A 26,772-nucleotide genomic window follows, 5' to 3' on the forward strand; every position below is an offset into this window, starting at 1 on the left:
GAACAACAATATGAACTAACCAGTATCCCCAGAGCTTGTGTTTCTAGCTTTATATGTAGCAGAAGATGGCCTATTCTGCCATCATTGGGAAGAGAGGCCCCTTTGTTTTGCAAACTATATATGTCCCAGTATGGGGGAATGCCAGGGCCAAGAAGTGGGAGTGGGTGGTTAGGGGAGCAGAGGCGTGGGGGAGGGTATAGGGAACTTTCGGGATAGTATTTGAAATGTAAATAAAGAAATATCTAATAAAAAGTTAGAAATGTATTTTTACCTAAAACTTGTTTTTTGAAGTGTTTTTAACATCACATATCCTCACTACCTACTCGGGTGGGACTAGGTCAGATGTCATTGTACTGCTGTATTGATTAGGATTCCTCAATAAAAATGATCACTCAATACCAGAAGATGTTTGACCCAAGAAAATTAACACCTTGGTCCCTCACATCCAGACTGAAGACACAGACCACTGTATAGACAGTATGACAAGATGGCATTCTCGTCTTCCTTCTCATCTTTCTTTTTAAACACACATTGTAAAAACTTAGGAATATCTCCTGAAGTAAAATGAATTCTCTGGAAAACTTTCTCATATCTAAGGAGCACTCACTTATGACCGTCAGTCAGTACCAGAGTCAAAATGAAGTAAACGGTCCTACAGTATCATGGCCAGATGGCATGGCTGCTCTACTGTTCTTTGGGGATGGAATTCTTTAATTGTTAACTGGAGATACTGTGCAGAAAATTTTGCACTCAATTTGGATATCTAAACCTGGAGGAAATTTTACAAGTGTGTCTGAGAAATCAGTATTTTATACAAAAGGAACTGAGATACAAAAGATAGGTATAGGTATTTTTTTCTCCCTCTCACAGGCTCTCAACCACACTGGGATGGTAATAAACTAAGCATAGTTCTAGCTACTACACACAGTCCACTCCAAAGGACTTCAACAGAGATTAAGTTCAATTCAGATCATATCCATGCTCCACTTCCATCTGGCTTCCATATCCCTATGAGATGTGAGGGATGTGGTAGCTTTGGAGGAAAATGGATGTTTTGGACTCATGCTCACATCCCTTTGTCCTTATTTAAAATCCTTTTGACCTTGTGGCATTTGTCTTCTCGGTTTCTGGAAGACAATCCATTACTATGGTGGTTGACTTCATAGTGTGTGTTCTCCCAATATAATCCTAATCTGCAGATTCTGGCCTTCCTTGACTCTCATAAGCCTAATGTCCATGAGCACCAACCTACTCAGCTAATACAATTCACCCTCAGATAAAAGGGCACCTCATTTCTATAATAGCAATGCCCCTTGCAAATGCCCTGAGAGTATTCTTAACAGCTGCACCCTGTAACCTGTAACCCCTTCCCATATCACAGAAGACATTAAGGTACCAAGAATGCAGCTCTAGCTCTCAGACTGTCCACCATTGCTCAGAAGCCCCAGATCTGGTGTTAAGGCGAGAGGTCCTGGTTGTATCTTGTGGGTGGTCCTCTGTTTTCAGATTCCTTTCTTCTACATATCTAAGATGCTTTCTACTTTCTTTCTCTGACACTTCAGCCAGAACAAGAAAAGTCATTATCAAAGCCTTCTGCCTTTCTATCTCAGCCAGAAATAGGCAGCTTGTTTCCTACCGAGGGGACCAATTGTCCTTCACAAAGTGGCAATCTCTTCACTCCCTTGTTTGGAGCAGTTAAGTGTGGATCCTATGGTAGAGCATGACTTAAGAAAGAGAAAGAACATGACTCCAGACTATGGAATTGACAAGCTTTTTCATTGTTTCTCAATGTCAGCAAGAAATTGGTTTTAAGATGACCTGATGCCCAGCTACTAATACCAAAATCCAATAACCTAAGTTCCCTACATAAGAGGGCATGATGATACCTACAGATAGATAGATAGATAGATAGATAGATAGATAGATAGATAGATAGATAGATAGATGATAGATAGATAGATAGATAGATAGATAGATAGATAGATAGATAGATAGATCCGATAGCTATTACATAACTCTCTGATTTTGGAACACTCAATAGTAGCAATGTAATCTGTACCCCTCTCATCCGAGGCGCAATGTTCACACCCCAAACCAACAGCTGGAGTTGGGAAAGGAAGTTGGGTAAATGTGGAGGTCGTCAACGGATCAGCCTTGCTGGGACTAGGGAAACAGATGGAAGAGCTAAAGAGTAAGGCACCAAGACCTTGCAATTAAAGGCTTCAAAACCCAGTCATAACACAGCACTTCAAAACATGCCAGCTATCTCCTGTCTCTCACCATTGACACTGTTGTCTCTTACTTCATTTTAGTCGGTAGTAAAAGGGGAGGATCTGACTTAATGTGAAACTGTAAGGGATGGCAAAGTCTCAAAGGTTAGGGCAAACATCTGCTCGGCATTCTCTGTTCCCTGAAAGAAATGTGCTCAGTCAGTGGATTCATGCTTCTCCTTTGAAGTTCTTATTCACATTCATCCCTTCTAGATATGAGACATAATCTTTCCTTATTTTCCATGGCCCCAAAATGTTGAAGAGAAACACACTGAAGCTTCTCTCCAATGAACTTTTACCTCCACATCTACAAATTCATGGACGGCGTGGGAAAGAGCCACCTCACTGTGGGAACCCGGCATCAAACAGTGAAAAAAAAATCCAAGAATGAGACAAGCAAAGCTGCCAAAGCCAGAAAAAGAAAGCTAAGTGGCAGCTATGAAAGGCTTATTGTCCAAGACCCCCAGAGCACAGTAAGCACCCGCAGAAACTATCTAAGAGAGACTGCTCGTACTTACAAGTCTCAAGTAGTTCGAGCAAACAAGTGATGGTAAGAGGCTCCAAGTTGCTGAAGAGCAATAAGCTAAGATGAGGAATTGAAGGGAGGATATGCCTGCCTTTAGAATTAGGTTCCATGGTTAACATGCAGCAAAGAAAACTGGGATCCAAGATGAAACTCTCTGTAGAAAGCAAGTGGGTCTCAATTCCTTGAAATTTCTTTAAAACATAATTACACCAGATGTGGGGCTGGTGAGCTAGAGCTTGCAAAACAAACATGATAACATAAGTTTAGTGCCCGGAATCCACATGAAGGTGGGAAGAGAGAACTGACTCCACAGAGTTGTATTCTGACCTCCACATATGGGCATAGCACACACATGCCCACGGATGCACATATACACAATAATAATAAACTATTTTTAATGGGGCACTGTGATGCATGCTAATAATGCCAGAATTTAAGAAGCAGAAGCAAATAAGATTGTGAATTTGAGACTGGATTGGACTACCCTTGTGAAATCATAACAAGTATGATTAATTAAGGGTCTGGGAAGGTGGCTCAGTGGAGAAAGTGGCTGCTCTACAAGCACGAAGACCTGAGTTTGTATCCCCAGAACTCAGGTAAAAGATCAGAACAGTGGCATTAGCACAGTAACACATGTCTATAATCCCAGCTCAGGGAGTCATAGACAGGCAGTTCCCAGGGGCTTGTTGAAACAATGAACTTCAGATTCAGTCAGAGATCCTATCTCAATGAATCAATCAATCAGTCAGTCAGTAAGGTAGAGAACACCAGATGATACCTCTGGCCTCCATATGCACACAAATAGGCAAGCAGATCTGGGTACATAAATGCATGCACACAGTCATGCACACATCTATAAAATATAACAATATCAATAAAATAACCCCAACTGTCTCTAAAGGTCATATTGCAATTACTATTTCCCCTTGGATAGAAAACCACCATTTGGGGTGAGGCTCAGAGCTCTATGAATGTCTGGCAAGCACTCTGCCACTGAGTCATATCCCCAGACCCTAGTGAATGTCTTTCAAAAATGCAGCTGCCACTGGAGAAAGGTCTTGCTTTGGGCAAGATGGCCAGTAGCTGAAGATGACCTTCTAGAAATGGAATATGTAATAAAGCAGTACCGGAAGACACTGGAGACAAGCCAGAGGAAGATAAGCATGCTACAATATTCTCTTTGTGAGGCTCCCAAGGCTTCTGTTGAACACTCCTCTATTATGCTCACAGAGATGTTTGGCTTATTCTGTTCCTTATAAAAACAATCATGTAACCCTAACTGCTATCACAAGCTATGCATTATGATGCATGTTTTCTATGCCTCTGCAAAAACTTAAGAGATTAAAGTGGAACCAACAAGGAGTACAAATGACCTGTATCCTGGCCATAATCACCCTCGCTCTTTCATGGTGTCAGTGATCATAAATTACATATACTCCATTAAAGAACACGGTGAGCCCTAACTCCTATTGCTTCCAATAGGACTGCAAACCGCTGAGCTGGTCCTCTCAGCAGGTAAGGAAGGAAGCTACTAACATTTCATCTTCATTTTGAGTAGTATCTTTCAAAGTGGCGCCCGCTAAAGCTTAGGGTCTCGACTCTGGATGTGGCAGAACAAGGAAAAGTGGGAATTACAAGGGAGCAGGAGTCTGTCCCTGCCTAGCCGTAGGTGCACAGCCTCATTTTGTTCTGTGGAAAGAGATGGGTGGCCACTGAATAACTATTAAACAAAAATCATTTTCCTGGCAATAAAAAAAAAAAGTCTATAGACTCCTGACCCAGAGAACTGACAACATTTGAGCTTTCTCTTTCTCAAAGAGAGTGTCTAGAAAGATAGACATTTCCTATTTCACAATATTAAAAAGGTAAGCTCAGAGGACTCCCCCCCCCCCCGTAAGGAGTACGTCATCTGGTCATTGAAGATTTCTCAAGTTACACAATTGGCTTACAACTCATCTTTAAAAGTTACGACTGTGGAAATCAAGGCTCAATTTCTTTTTAACTTTTTTTATTACATCAATCATGTGTGCATGTGTGTGTTTGCATGCTCATGGAAGTCAAAGGATAACCTGGAGCATTTGGTTTTCTCCTTCAATAGAGAAGGTAGGTCCCAGGCACTGAACTCAGGTCCTCTGACTTGGTAGCAAGTGCCTTTGCCCACTGAGCCATCTCTCAGCAAGCCAGGGCTCACTTTCTTACCATAAAGAGAAGAAAGGATATTATGTTGATCCCCAAGAGCTATAAAAGTCAGATGCCCCACAGGGGAATCATCATTATTATTATCATTATCCACTTCCTGTCCTTGTCAAATGGGTTACACAGGCCAGTGGCAGGTTTACAAGCACTACTGATGCAAAGGGGCTTCCCCTTTGCTCTTCCTCTTGATCGCCAGGTTCCAGGGCAATCCACATCCACCACCATCTGTGGCTGGTCAAGTGGATGTCCCCCAGACTTATACAAGTTGGTGTATGCCTGTTAGCCACTGTTTCGCACAATCCCTAGACACTATTTCCTAAAGTGCTTGCTTGTCTTCCACCATTTAATCTCACTTTCTGATGATAAGTTGGCACCTAAAGAGCCCATAAATGCTTGAGGGCAGGGAGTGGTAGTTAAAACTCTGGCAGCATCAGCAGCATCAGCAACCTCCACAAACAGTGGGGAGGGAAGAAAAGAGTGAACAGGTAAAGATATGATGACATATACCCATAAATAACTGCCTGGATGGGACTGGAATTAATTTTGTTGTTCCCTTTATTTTTTTCTCACTTGATAAGTCAGCTAATGAAGGAGAGAGAGTAACTAGGATAATGCAAAGAATTCTAAACAATTTCAAAGTTTGAAGACTCTAAGCTGCAAGTCTATAACTCATGAAATATCACAATTTACCAAAATAAGTATACAAAAAATTAATTGTTGGTCTTCCTCCCAAACCAGTGAGCTGCTCAAAATTGCAGAGATCAGGACTCTAAGAAAATGTCTGTTGCAGAATCAGATCATTTAGTAAGTTAAAATTAGATTTTAAAAGCCATTATAAGTAATACAATTAATGAAATATCACTCCACAGTTTTCCAAAGGTGGTTAGCAGAAATGTAACTAACTTCTCAAACAAAATACCAACGACCTCTTCCTACCTCTACTGCACACACAGTTCCTCCTTCACTTGCGCTGAACATCCTTCGTACAGCAGTGCTTTGCTTACACCCACTCTCTGGGCTTTTTCAGAGCAACAGGACTTGGGTACTGGTTATGACATTAGGAGCACACAGATCCAGGTTTAGTTCTAAGCTTGACCCCTTCTCAGGCAAGATGGAAGGTCAAGTTATTTAAATCCTCGATGTTTCACTCAAATAAGAAAATCAACAAATGCCTGTCTCCAAGAACCAATTGAGAGGTAATAAAAGATTTGCCTTTAATACTTAGAAAGCAGCAAGGATGGTGGTGATGAAGTCATGACTTTAGATCCCTAACACCCTTCCCAACTCCTTGTACATAGCGGTCGTGTTGTTTGAATGGAGGTGAATTTCCCACACTGCCCGCCTGATGACATGCCGTCCTTCTTTCTAGAGAAGATTAGAGTTGAGCAAAGTCTTACAGAGAATCTGATGCCTTCAGCTGGTTACCGTCTGGGATTCCACAGTACTTTGTGCATCTCTCTGTGAGCTCTTGTCTCACCCACCTGAAATTCATGCTGTTTCCAAAGTCAGCAGCTTGCTACATGGGGAAGGATGAAATTAGCCTTTCACAAAGTCACAAGCTCCTTTTCCAATGTCATTTTCAAAACCATGCATACAGTAGGCAACTATTGGGTACTGGCTCTTCAGCTGAGTGAAGATTCCCAAAAATGATCACCAGGCCCAGAGGGAGTTGTATCCTTATAAAAGATAGAGTTAATGTTGCTACATCTTCTTAACCTTGAAGGCTCCAATCACACAGACATGAGCATGAAGCCCTGTCCCATCCGGTCCACACAGAGCCCTCTTTCAGAATCTATATTGTCAATTAAGTTTAGTCATTCCATATGTGTGCTGGTCCTCGGTCCTCACATTCTCTGTAGGCTCAGTAAGAAGAATGTTAACTAACTAGAAGCTATTTCCTGCAGGACCTGGGTGTGCAACAGGCAAGAAACAAGCAATCAATTGCTGGAGTGATTTATATTTTCTTATATTCTCAATGATTGTCTGATGACCCCTGACTTGGAAAGAAGAAAAGCATAGTGATATGCATAGGCTGAACCCGAGCCCTAATACCCAGGGTAGAAAGTGGGGATGTCTTTACCAATATGAAACCAGTGCCCAGTTTTGAAATGAATGGCTTAGCACACCAGGCATTTTACACAAATCATACATTAGCTCCTGACCAATTTTTATGGCATTAACCAACAATGAATTCTACTTTATGCTCTATTCCTGCCATCAAGTGGACTGAGAAATGGTTCCAAGTCCCACAGAAAGCTATTGAAGGCAATCCCAAGCCCCCAGCATAAGTAAGCAAACCACAACAGAGTCATCTCACCCTAGGCCGCTGTCAACTTGTGTACAGAACTCCAGACTCCCGTCTTCAAAGATGATTAAGAACCCCTTTTCTTCACAAGTTCTCCTCCCTTTTCCCTTTTCATATCAAGGCCTCTCCAGAACATCTCAAGCCTTCACAAATTTAATTTAAAAAAAAAAAAAAACATTTCAAAATGCTTTTATCCTCTACCTCTAATGACACTTGCGACCCCCTCTGTCAGGTATCAAGGCAGACTGTCTTGTTTCAGAGAAGCACAAAGAACCCAAGTAGCTGGTCCGTGACCCTTCCTTCCTACTTCTCTCCTATCTCTTTCTCCTCATTTTTACTACAGTAACACTGACTAATAATCTGCCCAGAAGTTGCTGGGCACCCTCCTCTACTGTGTCAATCAAAGTAAAATCTTCCTGTGCTTCCTGTGCCCTGGGTTTTGCATTGAGATTAGGCGTCCCCATAGAAAACCCTGCAACTCAGAACTCTAGTTGTAGCCCAAGTGCTTCAATATACTGAAGGCAAGTTGGCATCTTAACTGATTGACTGGGAGCCAACAGTGGTGCTTTAACCTTTGTCTGTGCTGCTAGTATGACATATGAAGGAATATGGATAAAGTGACCCCACAAAGGCACAGCTAGACACTAGTGTGAGATCCACAGTGTGATTTGCAGGTGCAAAGCAGTCCGGTCGAGCTAATGCCTCGTGTCCCCGCCCCACATATGCAGTATGGAGATGCAACTTACAAAATGGTTTTAAACATTTAGGACCAAATAAATCAATACTCTTGGGAAACATTGACTCTGATTAGAAGTCATTTACTTGCCCTAGTCCCGTGTAAATCACAAAACTGAGACTGTTGGGGAAATCCAAGAGTGGGAGCAGAACCTTCACCCGGGGTGCCCACACTTCCTGCTGTCATCCTCCGTGCTGGCTGGTGACTGGCATGGACAATACAAGGTCAACATTCTCAGAGGAATGGCTTAGGGGTCCTCTGTAGTCCTGCACCTGTTACCTGGCTCTGCAGTTCACTTTGTTGTTTCAGACGAAGGTTTTCAGGTGTATCCGCCACAGTGGTGAAGGACTGCTTTGGGTAGTGTCTGCAAAGAAACATTGTTTTGAAAATCATGATCAGAACAACTTTCTATAAACATCTAGTATCTTTTAGGTTTTCTTTTGCTTGGGTGTCCCTCTATTTTGAAATGTCCTTTTTCTGAGTTCCCACGTCCCACCCAGTCCAGGCTCCTGTCCTCCAAGGCCCCTGTGTCCAACCCTCTCCAGAGTTCTTACTCATTTCATCTCATTTCATGCTCTGGCCAAGGGGACCGCTCAGTCCTTGGATTCACCCTTCTTGTTCCCATCTCCCATGGAACTGCTATTCCTCTTGACTGGAACATCTGTCCACTTCTTACTCCACTTCCCTTGATAACCATGGTTATCTTCTAGTCTTGCTTAAATGACACCCTCTCTGGGAAGCATTCTTGGTCTCCAAGATGGGGTGAAGATAGGCTCTGGATGCACTTTCCTCCCCTTGTTATACTGCTTCATGTCCTCATTCATGGTTTCTGACTAGCTTCTTCATGACCCCTCTTATGAAAGTTCTGTGGCAGTAAGAACTGATAGTTCTGTCCCTTGTCAAAGTACACTCTTGGTGCTATCTCCAGTCCGACTGGTGCTTGGCTTACAACATAAGTTCAGTAAATACTTGCATGGAAGAGGGATGGAGAAAAAGAAAATGGATGATGATACAGGGATACAATCAGGTAGAATAACTTATGCTCTCCAGCACGGTAGGGTGACTATGGTTGACACTGGCTAATTTGCTACTTCAAATTAGCTAGTAACAGCCTTGGGCTGTTCCCAACGCAAACAAAAATGATATATGTGTGTGGCATTACAGATATGCCAATGACCCTGAACTGATTGCTGTACATTGTACACTTGTATGGAAATGCTATTTAGACCCATAAATATGTATAATCATTATGCATCAAAATAAAGATAAACGCCGGGCGTGGTGGCGCACGCCTTTAATCCCAGCACTCGGGAGGCAGAGGCAGGCGGATTTCTGAGTTCGAGACAGCCTGGTCTACAGAGTGAGTTCCAGGACAGCCAGGTCTATACAGAGAAACCCTGTCTCGAAAAACCAAAAATAAATAAATAAATAAATATAAAAAATAAAGATAAACATAATAAATAATCCAGACAGAAGAAATGGAAGAATGGAAAGAAGATACCCCTTAGCCTAAGAGATGAAGATGGGCCATAGGAAAGGTTTGACCTGCCATATGATATAGCTATACATTGTCACACTTCAGCAAAGATGCAGCTTGCCTTTCAGTATGACCTTCAGATGTGGGAATGGCATTTCTTCCCTCTGTGTAGGTAAACAAACACTAACTCAGGAATGTGGTCCTTTCCACTCATGGTGCAGACACCCAGCCAAAATATACAGGACAAATCTAGCTGATGTGACTCCATCAGCAAAAAGCCCATAAAGCTCAGACCTACCTTCAAAGAATGTGTTCCCTTTTCCCACTCCCTGACCCCTCCTTTACTGATGTTCACCTGTGTAGCTTTCTGTGGTTTCTCTTACTCCTTCCGAGACTCATGGCTTTAAACTCTACTTGCAGAAGGTTATTTTCACGCTCCTTTCTCTGGCATCCAGAGAGAAGGTTGATGGAGAAATCCTTTTTTAGAACAAATAAACTCTCTAAAACCTATTCAGTATGCATTGGCACTTATGAAATAAATATTAGGAAGATGTATATTCATGCCTTATCTGTCTCAAATCCTCCACCAATTTATCATCCCACGGGATCAGTGGTCCAGGGAACTGAGGTTACCTGCATGACTATTAGAATCATTTTAACTAGTTTTTGTTGACATTCTTCAAAAACCTTTACATTTTTCTTGTCTTCTCTGAGCACATACAAACCCAATTTACATTATTTGTGACAGTTTGGAGCTGTGTTGATGTGGGATCATGATAAAAGAGTCACTCTTTCAAGTTTAACAAGGATGGCTGACCTAAGTGGCTCAGGTTCATTGTGCTTTTCCTGAATTGATGTTGTCAGGAGGTCATTGCTCAGCTTTTCTTCTTCTAACTCAGACTAAGAAAGCACACAGGAAAGTGGCTAACCAGCATATTCACTGGCTCGAGTAAGTCTCTGCAGAAGATACAGTGTCTTCCTCTCCTGCTGAAGTCAAAGACTTCTAAGGACAACTTTGGCACTGTGCCCCAGACAACAGACAGATCAAGATAGACAGACAGCTCCACTGAGATATGGATTGAAACTTGAACTTCACTAGACTTTAAATGTAGCAACTGTAGATTGCCATACTTGGGGGTTGTTAAAAATAATTTAGCAAGAATTTTCCCAAAATTTATTCTATGATATTACATAAAGTTTCAGAGATACCTGTGGGGTTCTGCTATGTTCCATTTTTTAAAAAAATCTATTATGCTATCTGGTTTTAAGACTGTCATCAAAATGCACTCTGGCATGTGCCATGAAACCTTTAGTCCACTCACCCCCAGCTACATCCACTTGCAGGTGAACTCATTTAGGGTAGGAAGGCATTTTTTACGAAGCCACTCTTCACCTGCCAACATGCTCAAGTGAAAAATCTCATGAGCTTTCCAAAAACATGCTAATGTTGATACAAAATGTATCATATTCGGGGGTCCTATTGGAAAAGTAAAAATAATTTCTATTGGGCTCCTCATTCACTGGTCACACAGACTTCCAATTCTGAAGTCTCATTTCATGAAAATCACCTCTTCTTACCATTGGACTGTATAATGAGAAGTTGTAATGGACTTTAACTTTCAAATATATGCATAATAAAACATAATAAAGAAACACCACTTTTATATGTTTGATCTTAGCAGCACGTATGAAGTCCTATTTAGAAAGAGGGTTTAAAAACAACTGAAAATGTGGGTGGCTTTTCTTTTTTTAAGAAGACACAGTTTGGCCGGGCGTGGTGGTGCATGCCTTTAATCCCAGCACTAGGGAGGCAGAGGCAGGTGGATTTCTGANCACTAGGGAGGCAGAGGCAGGTGGATTTCTGAGTTCGAGGCCAGCCTGGTCTACAAAGTGAGTTCCAGGACAAGCCAGGGCTATACAGAGAAACCCTGTCTCGAGAAAAAAAAAAAAAAAAAAGAAGAAGAAGAAGACACAGTTTGCTAACCTGATTATAAAACAGCAGACTTACTGACAGGTTGTGCAAAGTTACAGTTATATTTACAACTATAAAAAGATGCCAAGGGGCTGGAGAGATGGCTCAGCGGTTAAGAGCACAGGCCGCTCTTCCAGAGGTCCTGAGTTCAATTCCCAGCAACCACATGGTGGCTCACAACCATCTGTAATGGGGATCCGATGCCCTCTTCTGGTGTGTCTGAAGACAGCTACAGTGTACTCATATAAATAAATAAATCAAAAAAAAAAAAAAGCCAAGACATCACACTTTCCAATATCCTTTTCAATCCTGCCTTTCAGTGATAGTAGGGTAATACATATATAACTTTCTGTAACAACTGTGACAAAATGAAATTATCTAAAATCTCAACATGGAGAGAAAAGCCAAGTTTGTTTATTTATTTACTTATTTATTTATTTGTGTGTACATCCATATATGCATGTATGTGGTGTGCATATGTGTGTTTATGCATGTGCAGAAGTGTGCATGTGTGTGTAAAGGACAGAGGATAACCTCAGGTGTCTACCTTGTTCTTTGATTCGGGGTCTCTCATTGTTCTGAGTCTCATGAATTAGGGTAGGCTAGCTGGCCAGTGAGCTCAGGAATCCTATCTCCTATCTATGGAGCATTGGAATTATCATCCCAAACAACCACATCTAGCTTCTTTTAAACATGGGTTCTGGGTAATCTCGGGTCCTTACACCTGCGCAGCAAGTATTTTACTAAGTTATCTCTCCAGTCCCCTTGTTTAGTCTTATAACCAAACTAATAAATATGGAGGGAAAGAAAGTATATATGTGAGAAATTATATCACCGGTCATGAGTAATAACAAAAATGAAAATCTGTGGATTTGACAAGTCAAGTCATAGATCTAGCAAAATGCATGAGTTTATGGTCTTCACATAAAAATGCCTGTCAAGAAAAAGAAGACCCAGAGCTGGAAGCATAAGATTCAGAAGAAATAAGCATAATTACAGAGGTGGCAGGACCTAAAGTAGTGTTTACAAAGTAAGTGAAGCCTCATTAATTCAGCCATCCTGAATAGACCTGAAAATGCTGTCAAACGCTGGGTTTCTCAAGGTCATATCCAAGTGGTGACACTCATCTGAATTAACCTGACAGACTGCTCTGAAGCTAGAGCCTCATCTCCCTGCCGCCCACCGTCCAGGTCCACTCCAAAAGAAAAGAGAGCCAGACATGAAACAAGCTGAGAGCCTGGCGGTGCTTGATGCGAGTCCAGGAAAGAGAAATGAAGCTTTCCAAAGACAAGTGCTGGTGGCATCACAGTTTTTCCTCGCTCCTTCCATTAGTGTATTTAAATGGTTATGAAAAAGTCTCCCCCAAATTAATGTCTTCTAAGGATAGTAAAATTTATTTACAAGGCTATTATAAGAAAAAAGTTTTTGATCTCTGCAATATTGGAAGTGAGAACATGGAATAAAGGATATAGGGGATGTGAAATGAATGCTCCAAGAAAATCAAGTACCAAACTTTTCAAGTATGAAAACTGAGAAGCATGGCAAGTGATCCCAAGGCTGCGATAGTGGCACCTATGTCTCAGGGGCAGCCAACATCCGTCTAATTAGATTTGAGGACTGTTCAAAGAATAGGGAATTTGTGTCTCGTACTGCAAATGTAGTCAACTCCCTATGACTGGTAAGGTCATGAAGCCTAGAGAAGGACCTATCCTGCCACTTTCCTCCATCAGCATAACTTCAAACGATAGTAGAACTATCATCTTCATACCCAGATAGAACATTTGTCCTGGCCACAAATGGAGAACATTACAGAACTCTATAACTGGTTAAAATGAAGAGGACAGCTGACTGTGTTGGGCCTAGCCCTGGCTGATACAATGACAACATAACCCCTATACCTCAGGCTCAAGGAACATTATCAAAGAGAGGCGTTAAAGACTGTGAGGGCCAGAGGAGCAGCGATCCTGCAAAACAGTTCAGATAATGTCAGGATTTAAACCACAGCAAGTTTACAACTACATGTCTGCTGTCAACAATCTACCTAGCACTCTGTTATTTCTGCTCTCCCATAGAGGGAATTCACTTCTCTGTGTCATTGCTTTCCTCTATATAAAAAGGAATGTAGTCCTGCCTATCTCGTGGGGCTGCTGCTAGCATCTCACAGCAGAGATTTAGAAATTGAAATGTGCTGTGAATGTAAGACAGTGGTAACCTATTTAGAATTATAAATCTAAGATCCTTCTGTTTGTATTTAAGGTTAAACCTGTGCTTGAACGCAATGCTTCTCAACCACCATCCCCAGAGGACAAGTTAACAACCCACAGCATCTGGAGGCATCTTTGGGTGTCCCACTAGAGAAGCATACCATGAGCATCTAGGGGGTAGAAGTCAAGAATATTGCAAAGCATTCTATAGAATGCTGGGCAGCCCCACCTGCCAACACAGAACTTATCCTGTCAGAAATACCAACATTCTGAAGTTTAGAAACCTTACTTTATATATCCTCAGTAAGAAACCCAGGCACAGAGTATCTACTGAGATTCACAATATTTGATCACTGGATTAATAAGACTTTCATCACTGACAAAAAGCTGGTGAGTTTAAAAGGCAAAAGACTTGTTTGGCTCACAGGTTCAGAAGTCTCAGTTTACCAAGACATGGAGACGTGGCAGAGCTGAGCAGGCGACATCATCATGTCAAAGAAGCGTGAAGAGAATGCCTGTACTCACAGACTTAATTTTTCTAACTCTTTACTTCATCTGAAACTCCAGCCTACTGGCTGGTGCTACTCACATTCAGAAAAATTTTAGCCCCATCCTTAGTTGGTCCTCTCTGGGAACATTATGACCATACTTGGTAGTTAGCTTTACTCATAGGAGTTTATCAAATTAATCGAGTTGGGCATCAAGAGGAACCATCTCAACGTGTGCTGCCATAACTCACTCTTGAAGAACTAAGTGCCTCTGGTATGACTGTGCCAGGAGACCTTAAAAGCTCCCAGCTTATTTCTCTGGGGTATTTCTTATGTCTTTTTCCCTTTGATGGCTGTGAGTGTTATATGTTTAAAGACCATAGTTTTTTAAAACAAAAACAAAAACAAAACATAACTATGTATGCTGGGAAACTTCCTAAGAACAAGGAGACCAGGAAATGATCTGGGGACAGCGAATACAGACTTTATGCCTGGCAAGATACTCTTTATGAAATAGGGAGTGTCTTAACATATTTTCAAAAAATATATGCTTTTTAAAAACAAACATACAACTTTAATTCTTAAGAACGTTTTTAAAAGGCAAAAGCTATGATCTTGTATTACTAAGTTGGCCTCTCAGTTGTGTATTTCTTAGTTATGGGGACAATTTCAGCACTAGACCATCTTTCATACGCTGAGTGAGTCTACTGAATGAGTAATTTTATCTAAGGGACAAAAATCACAATTGTTCCTGAATGTCGAGGGATGGTAGGGTTTATGTGTAATTTTGAATATTTACCTTAAATCTGAGTAATTCTACCTTATAGCAATACTTTCTATCACTCAAAAATACCTTTAAAGATAGGAAATCCATTTATATTTATTCATTCATTCATTCATTCATTCATTTATTCATATGAGTGCTCTATCTGCATGTATGCCTGCATGACAGAAAAGGGTATCATCCCATTATAAATGGTTATGAGCCACCATATGGTTGCTGGGACTTGAACTCAGGAACTCTAGAAAATCAGCCAATGTCCTTAACCACTGAGCCATCTCCACATCCTCCTAACCCACTTTTAAATGAACAAACTCAGGAGTAATTACTACTATCAGGTCTCTTATAATGTCTCTACTTACAAAAGAGACATTACAGAAAGAAAGAAAATAATTACAGAAAGACAATACTAAAGAGCAACTGTGCAAGTAAGTATAATAAATATACACAGTGTGCCCACATAAGTTCACAGACACACAATGTGTCCACCTATACACAGAGGCATACAGTATGCTCACATGTACCAGAGACACACAGTGTGCCCACACACACACACACACACACACACACACACGCACACAGTGTGTAGAACAAGAACAATGTCAACCATCTGAGAATTTTTGAAGACAAATCTAAAGTACTAGACAAACTGACAGGATGAAAATTAAAGTATTCTAAGGTTCTTCATAAGAAAAATTGGGATATTATTAAGTTTTACATTTTTCTTAAATATGTGTGATAAAACTTTACAGGTAGCCATAAAAATGGAATTATCCCACATAAATTCAAATATCATGAAAGTGAAAAGAACAAAAATAAAAATTTTAAAGCACCAAAAGTCTTATTCATTTCAATTTTTAAAAAAGCAGGAAATAAGGACTGAGGAAAAGCTGCATAGAATAAACAAGACAGATAGAAATTTAGCAGTTGAGAAAAATAATTCTGTAATCATAAAAACTTAATTGGGAAATGCTACATAAAGACCTATTACTGTCATAATTTTCATTCTACTATAAAACAGCTATACTAATATAAAACAAAATTATTTGTAACAGTAAATGTGTTATTGTGCAGGTACTGGTGATAAAGGTTGAAATCACTACTAGAAGTACATCTTAACTATAAATAAGCTTAGAATCAGCCTCATCCACGTTTAAATATCCATCAACATTTATATGAAAATGGAAGAATGTAAAATTAATAAGGCAAGGGAATTGACATATCTACCAACAGAAGTATTTCACCATAGTTCACCCTATTATTTCTAAGTAAAGCAAACAGATACAAACATGGATAAAGATATTCAACGTGTGAAATACAGAACTCATCATAATCCCTGGCATGTCACATTCAAAATATGTACCTTCATGGACTTAGGGCAGACCATCTGCTTAGCATAGGAGAAACCCTGAGTGTGAACCCCAGCATCACAAAAGGAAAGGGACTATGTAAACCTAACATACTGTGGCACCTGCCAATCAAAAAGGGTGTCTGGCTTATCAGAGTGGGAGTGACTATCTAAAAAGTAACAGTAGCCATTGTCCTACTTCCAACAGATCCAGTGTGCCCTGTGGGTGGGAAGAACAGATGAAAGGGGCGTTGATCTCTCTGCCATGATGCTGGCTTCTCACGGGATTCTGTGTGAATGTGCCTCGCTCAGGATGTCTGTGTCCACACCTAGAATGGTGTGAACTTAAAGCAAAGCGTAGAAGAGAGAGAAAGAGGGGGATGAACAGAGATCAAGAAAGAGAATAAGGTTGAGACAGAGAGGGACCAAGAATCCCATGCTGACCATGAAAAGGGCAGCTAACACTCTGTCGCTGCACCATGAAACCAGAGCCTCCACTGACTAGCACAGGAAACACTGGAGTCAAGACTGCAGGAGGACAGAAAGCACCTACAGAGCCATGGAGGCTGACCAGAAACTGGGCATACCCATAAAGGGGTGGGAGGCCCAGGATGTAAGAGAGATGAAGCAACTGCAGGCAGAAATATGAACCCATGAATTTATGTCTCTGGGGTACTGTGTACTCCAGAAAACAAAAATGCTAACAGCTTTGCTTAAGGAAGACCTCATCTGATGCCTAGAAGAGCTGATTGCGAGCCAGTTCCAGGTTGCTGCAGCCGGAACGAGAGACATCTCGGAGTTTGCAAAAGCTTTGTCTGCTGCACCTACCATGCTGTCCACAAGCCCAAATTTAGAAGTCTGAGGTCCTCCCCTTGTCCTCTGAGGTCAGAGCATATTTGTATGCACTTTTATCTGCAGTGTCTTTCCTTCTCCAGGATGGGTAAGCATATTCTGTGCACCCAAAGACTGTTGATTTGAGAACTGTAAAGAAAAATGTCATTACTTGAGAGACTGAGAAAACTTGGAGGGTTTTACTCCTAAAATCAAATTGTTTCTAGGACGGACTAAGGAGATGGCTCTGCAGATAAAATAGTTGCCTCTCAAGCATGAAGATCTGAATTTGGATCCCCGGAACCTCCATGATTGCTATAATCTCAGTGCAATGCACAGAATGAGACAAAGACGAGGGAGACCCCGGAAGTCCCCGGTCAGTTCTCCTGATGTAGCACAGGTGTCCGAAAGACCTTAAACAATGGAGAAGAGAACCAACTCCCAAACGTTATCTAAACTCCACATACATGCCATGGCACTCTCAAACACACATACTACACATACTCAATACATATATGGACACTACACGTACACACTCAGACAGATATGCACCTACTACACATATACTTACACACATACACACTGACACTACCCATAGACACAGGCACACCTACATTATGAATACAACCATGCATACACAAACCTATTTTAAAATTCTGGGGTTGGAGAGATGGGTCAACAATTAAGTGAAGCAACTGTTCTTGCAGAGTGCCTGGGTTGGGTCCCCAGAATCCATCTAACATCTCACAGCCTTCGTGAATTCCAGCTCCAAGATATCCCACATCATCTTCTGGTCTCCACAGGCACTGCACTGACATGCCCAAACACACGCTCAAACACACATCCACACATAATGAAAAATAGAAGTATTCTTTTAAGTTCTTGGGGAATTTTGTTAATGATTTAGAACAATCCTATTGGATTTTCTTCTTGAAGTATGTATAACTGTATAAATAAAGCTTTCAGATTAAATGCATGCGAGGGTGCCATGGTGTGTATGTGGAGTTCAGAAGATTCTAGTAACAAATACAGCAAACATTCTTCAAATTTCCACTAATGATCTATTTGAATAATGATAAAATAATCCCACACTTGATAGATACAGTCATTCAAACTAATATATGTGGTCAGTATGGGCATCTTTCTATGTAATACAGCCACTGAAGGAGAAATGTTCTGGTGGACAATTATCACTCTTTTACATTACTCAAAGGTATACAATTCTGACCACAATGTTTGCCATGAACCTCCGTTTCAATATACTTCTTCCCCATGTCCTCCTATGCACGGATGGGCCGTCTATTCGTACATCTCCCTCCACAGCTGTCATCTCATACTTAATTCTGCCACTAATCTTCTTCCCCACAGCACGTCTATAAACAACTCACACAGAATGCCGCTGGTTACAAAACATCAATTTTATGATTTAAAAAAAAAAATTAGAGCAAGCAAATGGGGAGTGCCCTTCAGAAATGAGGCTTCTAAGAGCTGCTGATAGATAACATAAAAGCGAAAAATGGATTATGATAATGGAGGCCTCATCCATGGAATACAAGCCCCAGCTGAAAGGAGGTAGAGACCACAAGCCCTCGCTCCGCTCCCTCGCGCCGCTCTCTCTCCGCTCTCAGGCTGGCTCCAAGGGTCAAACAACTTGCCACCTATTGATCTACTGGCTCAGCAGGGCACCATTGTAACTCCCCTCGTGTATTCAGAAAGGAAGGCTTTATCAAAGGGATTACACAGCAAACCTGACCCACCACACTAGGAAATGCTTATCAGCTATTAGAACCTGTCACCAGATTTTGAATTATGACAGAAAAAGCAAAATATTAATATATGTGACTATATACATGCGCACACACACATGCACACATATACATGTGAATGGTTACACACACACACATACACACACACACACACACACACACACACATACACCTTATATATTGAAGAAAGATATGAGCGTCTGTTCCATACACTGTTGCTGATACTGATCATGGAAGCATACAAACAAGAGGGTATGGGATATCAACCAATAGGTACTGCTGACTGTAGCCAAGACGAACACATGAATATCTGGGATTTGAAGTCTAAGATATGACAGTAGCCTGAAAATATATTAAAACAAAGCTCACTAAAAAAATAGAGACACAAAAAAATATGCTCTCACATATTTTCCTTTGTTACAGATAATTACAAATACAAATAAAAGCGAAAAGAATGGAAGAAATCATCAGATAGGAGACACTGGTGTAAAAGCAGAAATGTAATATAGTCAGCTACATCTTTTCCATTAACATTTTACTGTCTCAGAGATAAATTCATGGCCAAAAGTTAGACAATCAATTGTGGAGGGAAAAAATTGAAAATAACAAGAAGCGCACACTGCTGCAGTGGCCGTTCATCAACTCAAACACCACTGTCTACACTCAGGGCCCAGGCATTAACTCCGCACAAAGTCCACTAAGGGCCCCACACAGTGGTCCAGGCAACTGCAGACAGCGGCCTGGCAGACACATGAGTCTCTGGAATTCACAGAATCCATTTACTTGATAATTTGCAAGTGGCTTGTGTCCTCACTTTTCAGGCTATAAAAGCAAATTTGAACAAATTAAAATCTACTTAACCATCGCCTCCACTACGGAATTAAAGAACTGTTCCATACACTTCAATTTGTCAGCTTCTAATTTTGTGTATTAAATTTGTTTTAATGCACTTTCTCAGGGTAAGTAAACTGAGGGAAGGAAGGAGGGAATTAAAACAAAACCAGTATCTTTTGCATCATTATGCATTAAAGGAAATGAACTGATTACCATAGCATGGTTAACTACTGTGTCCCTGGCTGACCTCTTTGTCTATTCCACGCAATGCACTAAGCAAGCTGTCTCCCTTCCTTAGATACTCAAGGCAGAGTCTAACCACAAAATACATCAGTTCTTCTAAATGCACTTGTTCCTGGTCATTGCTTAGATGATTACACTAAAACTCAATAGGTCATTATGTTGTACCTGGGTTCAGTGCCCCAGAGAAAGAAGAAAAATGTCCAGCTTTAACCTTTTTCATCGCAGGTTAATGACATGGAAAAAGAAAAGAGAACGTTGCGGAAGGTCTGAACTAGGTCCCATGTTTCAAAAGAAACATATTTACTGCCTTCAAAACTCATCATATAGATCAGCTTCCAATTCAAAGGGCATATGTATATGTATGTATATATATATATATATATATATATATATATATGCATAAACACACGCATAAATATATATGGAAGAGAAAGGGAGAGAGAAGCTGTTATTTAAAATAAAAAAAGCACATTAATTGTAGACAGTAAAGGTTAAATATACAATCACGAAGGATCAGATTGGATCAGCTTGACAGAAGAGGACTCTAGAAATGTCACCAAGAAAACAGTGGCCAGGCTATTAATAAAGTACACTCAGATCAGCTGACTAGAAAAGACCCTTGCCGGCAAATTATCTCTAAACAAAGAAAGCAATCCACCCGTGGTATTTACAGCCTAACCAGAGGCCTGAGATAAGAATGGTGGTCTCTTTATAGAGGAGAAAGTGGGGGAAAGCCTCAAAGATAAGGACACAGGGAAAAAAATTCCTAAACAGAACAACAATGGCTAGTGTGGTAAAATCAAGAATTGACAAATGGGACCTCATAAAATTGCAAAGCTTCTATAAGGCAAAAGACACTGTCACCAAGACAAAAAGGCCACCAACAGGTTGGGGAAGGATTTTTACCAATCCTAAATCTGATAGGGGACTAACATCCATTATATACAAAGAGCTCAAGAAGCTGGACTCCAGAAATTCAAATAACCCCACTAAAAATGGGGTACAGAGCAAAACAAAGAATTCTCAACTGAGGAATACAAAATGGCTGAAACACACCTGAAAAAAATGTTCAACAACCTTAGTCATCAGGGAAATGCAAATCAAAACAACCCTGAGATTCCATCTCACTCCAGTCAGAATGACTAAGATTAAAAATTCAGGTGACAGCAGATGCTGGCGAGGATGTGGAGAAATAGGAACACTCCTTCATTGCTGGTGGGATTGCAAGCTTGTACAACCACTCTGGAAATCAGTCTAGAGGTTCCTCAGAAAATTGGACATAGTACTACCGGAGGACCCAACAATACCTCTCTGGGCATATACCCAGAAGATCTTCCAACTGGTAATAAGGACACATGCTCCACTATGTTCATAGCAGCCTTATTTTTAATAGCCAGAAGATGGAAAGAACCCAGATGTCCCTCAACAGAGGAATGGATACAGAAAATGTGGTACATTTACACAATGGAGTACTACTCAGCAATTAAAAACAATGAATTTATGAAATTCTTGGGCAAGTGGATGTATCTGGGGGATATCATCCTTAATGAGGTAACCCAATCACAAAAGAAGTCACTAGATATGCACTCACTGATAAGTGGATATTAGCCCAGAAACTTAGAATACCCAAGATACAATTTGCAAAACACAAGAAAACCAAGAAGGAAGACCATCGTGTGGATACTTCATTCCTCCCTAGAATAGGGAACAAAATACCCATGAAAGGATATTGATACAGAGACAAAATTTAGAGCTAAGATGAAAGGATGGACTATCCAGAGACTACCCCACCCGGGGATCCATCCCATCATCACAGGCAAATCCCAGGAAATGATTGCTGCATAAATATAAGAATTCTAACTCCCATAATTACTAAACTGATAAATCATTATAGATAAAATTATATATAAATGAAAGTATTACACTGTCCTTAATCAATTTTAAGAGTTTAAAGTAATCCTTAGATAAAAAGAGAATTGATATTTGACAGGGAAATTTTCTGTTACTTATACCATATACATTCCCAATCCATAAACTTATTTGCCAGGTTGAAGTAAAAGTTACGCATTAAAGGATTCTGTTTTCAAACTAAGCTTAACTTACTTGTGATATCTTCAAAGATTATAACAAAAAGAAGTAATAATAAATGGAATATTTTGCTCAATTAAAACAATCTTTATGGACTTGTATAAACTAGCAAATCTTACATGAATAGACCCCAGCTGGTGGACCCAGCCATTGAGAGATGACTGGTGAGGGATACAACCTAATCAATGGATTAATCCACTAATGGGTTCATAATTTAATGACATTATTAAGAGGTGGTGGAAACCAGGAGGTGGAGCAAAAGGAAGCAGTTACAGGGACGTATTCTAAAGTGTCCTGTGTCAGCCCCTAACAGCCTCGATGCTTCCTGCCCACTACTGGGTGATCAGCTCTGCTTTGGCACATACACTCTGCCATGCCAGTCCACCTCACAATAGCCTAGAGGCAATGGATCCAAAGGGCCATAAACCAAAGTCTCTCAAACCATGAGCCAGAGGAAACCTGTTCTCCTTTAAGTTGGGTTTTTTAATGTTTAGCATTGCCTTTCCGCATTTTGTCCCAGAAAAAAAAAAAAATGACTAGCATACCATGCATTCCTGCGCACACTCTGAGGTCTAGTTATAGCTGTTGTGTCTAGAAGAAACAACACTATGTAATAGTATGCTATGATGAAGCTCCTCCAACTTTGCCTCAGTCTGTGTTCTATTGCTGTTTAGACACATTCCCTGGTGACTAAGCATTCAAATATGAGTCTATTGGGGGCCATTCCTATGCAAACTACTACAAACTTCCAAAGCTTTTAATATCAGGTTGGGAGCCTGAACCTGACCATGGGTAAGAGTATTTTTTACTATGGTTCTTTGCTCCCCAGAGTGCCCACTGGTCAATACTAACCAACATATCTTTGAGTCCCCCTGTAAAATGCAAGGTTTTTTGTTTTGTTGGGTTTCTGTTTGTTTGTGTATTTGTTGGGATTTTGTTTTTTGAGATAGTATCCTGCTGTGTAGTTCTAGTTTACTTCAGATTCATGACCTCCTGCCTCAACATCCCCAGTGGTGAATTATGGGTATATACCACCACGCCAAGGTGACCACTGTCTTTGAAGAATTAGACCTTAATTTTGATTAACAGAACAAAGTCTTTGCTTTTACTTAGGAAGTCAAGCCACATGAAAAGCAAAAGTAGTTTAATGCCATTGAACCATTTAATAATGTCCTTTTGATTACAAAAATAACGTTCTCTATGAAATAAAAAAAAAAGGAGAGAAAGGGGGAATGACCTCAGTGTAAGCAAACAATGAATGAATATGTCTGGACAGAATCCTGTAACCCACTTGTGCAGTTGCCTCCCAAGAGTTTAGTATGCAGAAGGAGGTTTCCCCTGTGTTGGGAGTAACTGTGTATCTTTAGAAAGGGTCTGAGCAACACCCATTCCTCACTAAAGTCTCCTACTCTTCCTTATGATGGTACATGGAGGGGATGCTAGAGGCATTCTTAATGTGCTGCTTCTTTCAATAAAACTGAGCAACACCAACCAGTTGTCATTCTATAAAAAGACAGCCCTCAATGTCAATTAATTTAGCAGCAGCCTTGTCAGGATTTTGAAAGCCTATAATCTTACAAAAATCTAAGATCTTTAAGTATGCTTTCTTTGCACAATAAACAAGATAATTAGCTCCTTCTCCTTGAGTATTGAATATTCTCAGTTAAGTGGGACAATTGAGAGACACCATCCTTCAATTTATATTTTTTTCTTCTATAAAATAATGTATATAGGGCTTATACATGTATATAGAGACACATGTGATGAAATGATCACCCAATTTTAATGATCTCTTAAATTTTATCTATCAACTAAATTTCTGTTCATTCAAATAAGAACTCTCAATGGGACCATTTTCATGGCACCAGCTTTTTTTTTTTTTTTAAGAGGCCGTGCCTCTTAACTGTTGTTCCTCATTAAAACATCCCCTAAACCGCACACCGAGATCTCTCAACCATTCATTTCTTCAACCAATTAGGAGGCATCTGATAATAAAATTACTGTTTACTCAACATAGAAGCTTCAACTATACAAGCACATATGGAACTGTGTGTTTGTTTTCTATTATTGCCAATCAAGTATAAAATCAAATTTAGAGTGGGTGGAGAGAATTATAAAGGGAGGTACATATGCCCTAATCACTAATCTTGATACTCAATGTGTATACTACTAGCAAAAGCTCTTTCTGCGGAGTTCTCTTGAAATAGGAGATAGATAGATAGATAGATAGATAGATAGATAGATAGATAGATAGATAGATAGATAGATAGATAGATAGATAGATAGAAAAAGCTGATGCTAGATAAAACTATTTCAGACAAAATTTCCTAAATAGTTTCCCATGGGAAATAGAGTATATATAATATGAATAAATAAATAAATAAATAAATAATTTTTTTTTTTTAAAAAAGCAAACTTAAAAAAAAATAAAAAGTATGCTCCAGCATTGCATGTGTTTGGGCACTGAGGTGAGGGATGAACAAAGTTCAACAAGATTTTTCAGCAGTTCACAGACTTGCAGTCTCTCCCTAAGAACATCTCATACAACTGCTCTTCTGTAGAGCACATCCTGAGAAATGTTCACTCACACAAAACTCCAACCTAAGTTTTTAACTAGAAAGGGAACGGATGTTTCAAAGGTTAGAAAACAAATTACCATGACTCTTTATGAATTCCTCTCATCGCTGAGGTGGTGCCCTCGCTGTGAGCTTCCCCTCCCTGTGCAAGCCTGCTCAGGTGTTCCTGCTTCTGAGACTCTCCTGTGGTCTCTCAGCTGCAGACTGCACTCCTACAGCCCTTCGCAATAACCCATTACAGCTCCATGTGTTTGTATGCTCCTCATTGCTCATTTCCTATATGCTTGCCTATAGGGAGAAATGGAACTTTCCAAACATATGTCATGAATAAAAAAAAGTCAGAAAACCTGACTTACCTAAAGAATGCATCACTGAACAGCCCATCAGAAACCAGTTAAAGGATGGAATTGGCCTGAGATACAGACATTCTCAGCAGAATGCTGCAGACTCCTTCATTAAAAGAAAGCTTAGGCTTTCCCTTTAAATACACCTGACTTATCACAGGCATCTACAAATTGTTAAGATTAAAACTACATCTCTAAAATTCCTTACGCTGACTCTGGCACAGCTTAAAGTTAGTGGCTTGTGGGGGCTTCTAATTGTTGAGGATACCACAGCAAATTAACAGAACCCAAAAGGATAAAACCAGAGATTAAATCTGACCACTGAAGGACCAAACAAATGGAAAATTCAATTTACACATTTCGAAAAAAAAAAAAATCATGTTCCCTTTCCTTCATTTGTTTTTTTAAGTCTCAGGCAGGCAGTTGAAACCATTGAAAACTGAAAGCACACACCCACAAACCCAATGGGCTGCACGTGTGCCCCTAAGACACCAAAAAATTAGGAAATATCCAGTTTCTTAAATGATCTGCTTTGATCAAGAAATAAAGACACTAGACAGGGCCACAGCCCAGCAGTAGGGCACAAATGCCTGGGTTTGGGTCCCAGTACTACCACTGCCACTGCCTCTACAAAGAGGAGAAGGAGTAGGAGGAGAAGGAGGAAGAGGAGGAGGAGGGGGAGGGGGAGGAGTAAGAGCAGAAGGAGAAGGAGGAGGAGGGGGAGGGGAAGGGGAGGAGGAGGAGTAAGAGGAGAAGGAGGAGGAGAAGGAGGAGGAGGAGGAGTAAGAGGAGAAGGAGAAGGAGGAGGAGGAGGAGGAGGGGAGGGAAAGGGGAGGAGGAGGAGTAAGAGGAGAAGGAGGAGGAGGAAGAGGAGGAGGAGAAGGAGAAGGAGAAGGAGTAAGAGGAGAAGGAGAAGGAGGAGGAGGAGGGGGAGGGGAAGGAGAGGAGGAGGAGTAAGAGGAGAAGGAGGAGGAGGAGGAGAAGGAGAAGGAGGAGTAAGAGGAGAAGGAGGAAGAGGAGGAGTTAGAGGGGAAGGAGGAGGAGGAGAGGAGGAGGAGGGGGGAGGGGGAGAGGAAAGGGAGGAAGGGGAGAAGGGAGAGGGGGAGGAGGGGGAGGGGGAGGATGAGGACGAAGAGGAATAAAATACAAATACTTTAGCCTGTGGAGAGCAGTTCTGTTCCAAATTATCTCCATAATCAAATGAGAAGATGTCCCTTTGTAGATGAGAGGGAAGTAGAATTCAGCTCTAGTCCATGGTTTCTTACATTGCTGTGTTCTCATCAGGATTAACAGAATTAGAATGTTGTGTGACAGCCAAGAGGCCTTTTCAGACACAATAGAAGCTGACCCCTGAGCCACAAACTGAAACTCAGGGGAAGGATGACATCACACAGTCACTTCTTTCTAATGCTTTCATTTATTTTAAAATACCTTGAAGATTTACTCAAGGACAAACACAAAAGATGACCCTGTGTTCCGTGCACCAATTATGACCATGAACAAACAGGGAAGTTAAGACATTCCTCTGGTGACTATCTGCCAAGATTTGAACACGTCACTTCCTTTCTTGTAACTCTGTGCCTACGTTTAATGTCAAGTCAGACATGAAAACAGCAGAAACATCCATGAAGTTCAACGTTCAATGTCTGCAGATGTATCTGGAGGGTATCATCCTTAGTGAGGTAACCCAATCACAAAAGAAGTCACTAGATATGTACTCACTGATAAGTGGATATTAGCCCAGAAACTTAGAATACCGAAGATACATTATGCAAAACACAAGAAAA

General features: G+C 40.6%; 1 protein-coding gene across 1 annotated transcript in view; it reads right to left on the reverse strand.

Annotated features, from left to right (window-relative positions):
• Nebl (nebulette) overlaps positions 1 to 26,772 on the reverse strand; it is a 363,961-nt gene that overhangs the window by 223,161 nt on the left and 114,028 nt on the right. Inside the window, exon 3 of the mRNA XM_029536747.1 lies at positions 8,313 to 8,397. Coding sequence (XP_029392607.1) covers positions 8,313 to 8,397 — 85 coding nt within the window. The remainder of the gene's footprint in view (positions 1 to 8,312; positions 8,398 to 26,772) is intronic.

This window comes from Mus pahari, chromosome 3 (genome assembly GCF_900095145.1).
Source record: "Mus pahari chromosome 3, PAHARI_EIJ_v1.1, whole genome shotgun sequence".
Classification (NCBI taxonomy): Eukaryota; Metazoa; Chordata; class Mammalia; order Rodentia; family Muridae; genus Mus; species Mus pahari.